This window comes from Fulmarus glacialis, unplaced genomic scaffold (genome assembly GCF_000690835.1).
Source record: "Fulmarus glacialis isolate BGI_N327 unplaced genomic scaffold, ASM69083v1 scaffold31108, whole genome shotgun sequence".
NCBI lineage: Eukaryota > Metazoa > Chordata > Aves > Procellariiformes > Procellariidae > Fulmarus > Fulmarus glacialis.
The window spans coordinates 38189-44906 of record NW_009230657.1 but is presented as its reverse complement, the minus strand read 5'-3'; the positions used below and the strand labels follow the sequence as shown (position 1 = coordinate 44906).

Here is a 6718-nt window from a genome sequence, read left to right as displayed (position 1 = left end):
TAAATGTTTTTATAATTCCAGGCAGTTTTCTCTTCAGGCTTGCATTTTTTCTTAAGACTTCTGCTACTTAAAATCAACACCATTTCATTTGTAACATCTGTGGTGCAAAAGTAGTTTCTGCTTGCTGGAAAGTATAGCTTAACTTTGTTATTCTGCTATAAATATGTAAAGATCAACTTAATAGAGTTATCTCATCAAAATCTTCCCTCTGCCCCTTGATACTATTTCTACTCACCCTAGCCTACATAGTTCAACAGCGGTTAGTTCATCACTTGCACAGACCATAACAGCCCAACAGACATTTCTTCTGACTTCTTCATTCTTAGAATGCAGCAATTCAACGAGTGGTCCCAGTCCACCTGCATTTCTTAACTACAAAAAAAATAAGACATTGCCACTTACATATTTCATCTGTCCTAGCAAGAAGAGCCTGTGAAATTCACCTTCCGAAACATTCAAGCCTTGTAGAGAAGCTATGCTGGGCTGGTAGAAACGCCATTTAGGGGGACTCTCTGCTTCTGTGAACCCTGCATAGGCTGGAGCTGAAGCGAGCTTCAGAGTGGTTCAAGGCACACATCCCTTCTGGCTCCGGCTTGCTTTTCAGTTATTAGGTTGCGGTGTGGAAACTGAAAAGACTATGCAACCCAACTGCCACAGAGAGTTACACAGTTTTTTCTGTGTTCTGTTGCCTCCTAGCAACTAATTTACATCACAATATATTTGAATTTGTATTGTATTGTATGTATGACAATCTTATTAACATCCTATTCTCTTGTGTGCTACAGTATCTTTCCTATACACACTGGAGGAAATACTGCTCATTTGGCTTTTTGAAGAGAAAGACATTTTAAGGACACTGAAAGAGGTAGATTAATTATCTATGCCCCTTATTCATGTCCTAATTAACAGCCTTGACCCATGAGAAATCCCCAGCTTATGACCTATGAATGCACATAGCATCATCCTTATTTATGAAAAGAAAATAATATGACCATTGATAAACAGTGAAAAGTTCAACTTGCTGGATGCCACTGATCAAGGGATTAATTAGATTTTGAGTTTTATTTGAATTACATTTACGCCATGCACATCCAGTATCTTATAAATCAAGAACAGACATTGCTGTTCAGGCCTTTAAAGTGGGCAGTAGAACAACACTGAGGGAGAGTAAAGAGGACAGAACTTCTCGTCTTCAAAATACAGCCGACAGTTGCAGCTGAGAGAAACCTTAACGTTTAATGCTCATAAACATTGGGATTAAGATACAGCCTTGGTTAAAGCTCACTGAAGCCACTGGAAAGCTGTAAAACATAATTTGGCGTGAGCAAATACATAAGTAAAAATACAAATTAAAGAAAACCCTTCCCAAGTTCTCATGACAAACGGCGCTAAATTCAGCTGAACAAGCCTATGATGAAAGTGAAAAATTAGTTACTATCTAGAAACCTTGGGACTTTTACGACAGACATACAAAATACAAAGATCCTAGGTAAGTATAACACCAACCTCAGGATCTAGAAATGTTACAAATAACCACAACCTCGAAGAAGAGTTTTACCTCAGTTCTTGCATCAGCATCACAACCAAATGCAGCCACAGCAAATGCTGCTTTGCTTTGCACTTGGCTGTTGGTCGAGCGCAACGGTTCTGCAAGCGCACTCATAATACCACGGCTCTGGATATTTACGCGGAATGGCTCTTGCATGGCCAGATTTGTTAGCACTGTGGCAGCATTAGCAATGGCTCCATCTCTCTGAGCATTCAAGATATTTACTAATGGCTCAATTCCTTCAGCCTCAGCAACAGCACTAGCAAAATGAAGGAAAAAAAAAGAAAAAAAATTGTTATTTTAGGACCATTATATTTACCAACTAAATTAGTATTACATTTCAAGAATATAAAATATTGCTTACCTGCAATAAATTGCAAGACTGATGTTTATATTCTAAATTATAGTATGAGATTGAAATTAAAAATTGAACTGTGACACCCCTCTTTCTGATGCCTTAACTATATTTGACTCACAGCATGAAGCTCAAGAGGCACAATCTAAGCAAACAAACCAAGTCACAAACTTCTGGAATCTTTAACTTATTAGGACGTGGATTCTGTCTGAGGTTTCAAACAAGTGAATGAAATCTTGCATCTTTTCAAAGATGCAGAATTTCTGTATCTTTAGTTCCAGGCAAATGCCTCTGCAGAGTTTTATCACCTCTCCCCATAATCATTCTAGCACTATTTCTAATGAGGATTATAGTGCACAGAATATCACGTTGTTGTTCTTTGTGCTGTCTCCATAAATTTCTGTGATCGGATACTTAGATGGCATAAACATAGTACAGCAAGCTTGTGCCATTCTTACAGAGTAGGTGTACATGGTGCAGTTCAGTGCAATGTAGAGATTACTGTGCTGGCTTTATACAAGCTGATTTAGACAGCAGTAGTATAACAGACACATCAACATAAAGTACAGGGCTGGCTATGACTGTGGTTCCACACCAACTAGTCTATCAGCAGCAGATCCAGTTTAAATATTCCCTCTGCTCCGAGATGATCATTGCAGCCATGGCTAAAGGGTGCTGCCCCTCAGCAGTGCTGGGACAAATGCTGGGGTGGCCAAGTTCTGAGCTAGACCTGCAAAACAACCTGTTTGCAAATAAAATTGGGGAAGATTGTTGGGATTTTTTAGGGATCATTTAATAGATTTAGGTTAGAGAACAGCCAAGAAAAAACAGTTGAATAAGCACTACTAAGGAAATACAAACTTCAGGTAGGAGACAGCAGAAGGTGCAGGCAGCTGCACTATTAGAAGACACATTTGCAAATGACTTAAATCTGATGTGCTGCAAAACTAATAGTCACGTGGGCCTCCACCTCAGTCACAGCAGAAGGAACTGGCCTATGAGCACTTTGTCTTAACACTGCTATTCTGCTTCTGACACTCACCGGGACAGTGCCTTTCAAAAGAAAAAAAAAAAGTCAACTTCATATTTAATATCTGGGATAAAGAATATATTTGAAGGCAGCTGGTGACATGACTTATAATGATAGTAAACTCTTGACTACAACTGACGCAGACCCTGAAGAGAGAACCTGGCCTGGCTGAGGGGAAACTACCATGCTCTAACAAATCTGAAAAGGCATATGTTTCTGGGTTACCACCTCATGATGTATTCTTCAGTTTCTTTGCCATAGGCAAAAGAGACTACTGATACAAATGTCGTTTACATCCTTCAAATGCCATAAGATATTCCATAACTTAAGATTTTTGTTGACCTTCTTGCCAAAACTTTGCTTTTTATTACACAACAGGAACTTATTTGTCTATATCATCTTACGTTCGTTTCAGTGGTATTTTTTCCAATGTCATTATAAACCAGCACACTATAAAAATTGAATCGTCTTCCTTCTGAGTTTGTATATAAAATTTGATCAAATGATTTGAGGCATATGTCCAATTTACTATCTGCTCTTAGCAATTTTACATTGGGTTCATCTGTTCGTTAAACAAAAGTTGGCAATATTGTTAGTAACGGAAATGTGCAGATGGCAATCTGAATTTTCATTGCAACTTTTTATACCCCCTTTTAGTACATTTTGTCTACACCAAAACCATAACAAACTCTCCCACCTCTATACAAGCATATCTAAGCACTTCAACCACAGAAGAGTGTGCATTTTTTTAAGTTTTGCTGAATTTCTGTCAACACATCGATAAGAGAAGTCTGGATGTAAAAATCTTACTTTTACTATAACAGCATCTTACCAAAAATCTAACTAAACTTTTGGTAACTTTCACAGTTACAAAATAAACATAAGCTTAGAAGGATTACATATACAAGAAACAGTTATGCTATCAAAGACTGTCAGGGTATTGATAATAACAAAAAACCTCAGGAATGATGATGGTCACGCTCTTATGCAAACAGGACAGAAAGCAGAATACATGCCAACCTGTGCTATATAATCCCATTACATGGGCAACATGATGTAGATCTTACTGTGAAGTGATCTTAGTGCAAGTATCTCCAAACCACATTTTCAGAGAGAGGGATGCAGGTACTTCTGAGCATACCTGGAATGAATCAGCAGAGGCCAACAGGATTTGTTAGTCTGATCCCTGCCTCAGCTACAAGGTGATGGCAGCTCACAGGTAGTGCTGGAACATGGGTGTAAGGAAGGCTGGCAGCAGGCAGTAGCCCCCCGTTTGGAATAAAAGGGAAAAGGCAGCAATCCAATGAAGCTGAGTAGGGTTGTTAGCTTGGGTGCAGCATAAAGGTATAGGGCCAGATTAGTGTTGGCTAATTAATCCTCCTGGAGCACCAGTAAGTTTAATGCAAGCACTTCAGTCTCTATTCAGAAGTGAATCTCATGTTTTCAGATGTCCGGCACTGCACTCCTCAGAGTGTCTTCAATTAGCTGGATTTCCTCTTATCTGGGTATCCTCCCTCCCCTTCCCTCCTTGACCAGATAAAGAAGAGCTGAAAATGTATTGTTTGATTATTGGGGTTTTTTTGGTTTTTTGTTTGTTTGGTTGGTTGGTTGGTTTTTTTGGGGAGGAGGGGGTTGGTTTGGTTTTTTGGGTTTGTTTGGTGGTTGTTTTTTGGTTTGGTGTTTTCTGTCCCCCACCGCCCCCACCCCCACCCCCTTAGGTAAGGCCACTCGATTTCTAGGTTCTCTGGTTAATATTGTCTTTTCTTCCCCATGAAAATTTTATCCAGATTTCCAGCTTCAGGAGTGCTCTTGCTCTATCCAGGCTGCTGTATATGAAGAAATCCTGGACATGTTGATTGCACATGTAAGGATCTGCTGTAGACCACATGTACCACAAGTTTTCCGGAAAACATCACATTCATAGCATGTGTAACAATGACATGATGTACCTGCTGGCAAAGTGTGGGAGAGACTAACCTTACATGCACACAGCCATGCACAGTAAGGCATGTCCATAAGCTATCAGATATACAGCATTACACAGTATATACACACATACCTTACCCAGGGGAAAAAAAAAACCAAAACAAAATCAAACAGTTTTTCTTGTACAATGGATACACAGAAATTCCAGGATTTATGGGACAGATCCACTGCTCATGAAATGCGTCACTGCATCTCACAGGTGTAGTATTTCCAATACTTCTGCAGGAAGTATAGGACTTACTATTCCTATACTACACCCAATAACACATGTATTCTCCTGTCGGAAATCCTAATAAACATATAGTCCCTAACAGACTGATTCCAGCATGATACACGGAACTGAACGACGTAGCCAATCACATTATAAGTAGATATACTATAATTTCCATAAAGCCAGCAAGTACACAAGTACTTAACAAAAGAGCGAGGTGACAGCTCCTCATGTGTTCAGAGCTGACCTCGGCGAGGTACAGAGCACAGCCAATTTTCTCAAGTGCCACTCAACTTCGAAAAGGTTGAGAACCACTGATTTAGAAGATCATACATATTTATTTCAATCCTGCGTTCTACTTCTGCGCAGATTCATTTTGAATCACAGTTTCATGAGTATAGTTTAATCAAGTAGCACAATGGATCACGAGGCAAAAAGAATTCATGTTAGAAGTAACAACAGTAGATAATGAGAGTTGAAGGTAACTAATACCTTTGAGAATAAGAATTTAAGAGGGCACGAACACCTGAGAGCAACGCTGTGTCCTGATAACAGATGCATACAGAAGAGATTATGAGGGAAGAAGGAAGAATGAGGAATCCATAGTTCAACTCACTCCTACCCCATAGACCTCCGGAGAATACAGAAATAGCGCTGTCACCCTGGGCCATGGAGCCCCAGCTGCTAAAGAGACAGCAGTGCCTGACCTCAGAAGGGAGCTGAAAGAATGAATATGCTTAAGTTTTTAATGTGCTGAAATACTACAACATTAAGATCTAAGTATGGAGGTCCTCGTTCCCTTCCGTCTTGGGCAGAGATATGCACTATGTAGTTTTTTTATTACAAGGAAACAAAAGTCAGAGGAAGAAGCTTTTACCAGCACTGTCTTTGCCTAATGTAGATCAGCACCAGCCTCTCTCTGTGCCTCCAGAACACACACTGCTTCAGACACATCCTACTGGGATGGTGCACTTCATCAGTGCTCCTACTATAGGACTACATCCTCAAGGAATAAGGGAGCGTTGGTTTAGCTGAAAAAAAGTATACAGTTTTTGATGTGGAAAAAGAGTAAATTATATAAATCCGCAGCTCTTTTTCCTCCATGTTGTGTAAAGATTCATCAACTTCCCTAATAATAGAGGGAAAAGATTAGGGAAAAGGAAAGAAGACAATGACAAGGGGAAGAGAAAAGGATGTTGCATTTGCAATATAACCATGTTTTTTTGAAAAGTGGAAGCTGACTATCTGAATCACAAACAAACAAACAAACAAGAAAAACCAGACAAGATAGGTATAGAAATTACAGAGCTCAAATTAAAGTTAAAAATAATTCAAATGTTGTGATTTATAAGCACATGGTTATGATCATTAGAGTGTCTAACCTAACAGGGTTAGGCATTTACCTTAACCAGGGTATACATAGTTCAGGTACCCTAATGACCTTAACCATGCCCTGTAGTGAAACAGTAAAATTCTGATTACAATTGAATTCAAATTACTGTATTCAAGAATAGCTAAAATATTTTTCTCAAGTGTCATTGGAAAGGCAAACATTAAAAGGTCAGATAATAAATATTTAATTTAAAT

General features: G+C 39.1%; 1 protein-coding gene across 1 annotated transcript in view; it reads right to left on the bottom strand.

The window, feature by feature from the left end:
- Positions 1-222: 222 nt before the first annotated feature.
- Positions 223-6718, bottom strand: part of ARMC3 (armadillo repeat containing 3) — a gene marked incomplete at its 3' end in the record, with an annotated part of 35509 nt that continues 29013 nt past the window's right edge. Inside the window, 2 exon segments of the mRNA XM_009584319.1 lie at positions 223-372; positions 1559-1808. Coding sequence (XP_009582614.1) covers positions 223-372; positions 1559-1808 — 400 coding nt within the window.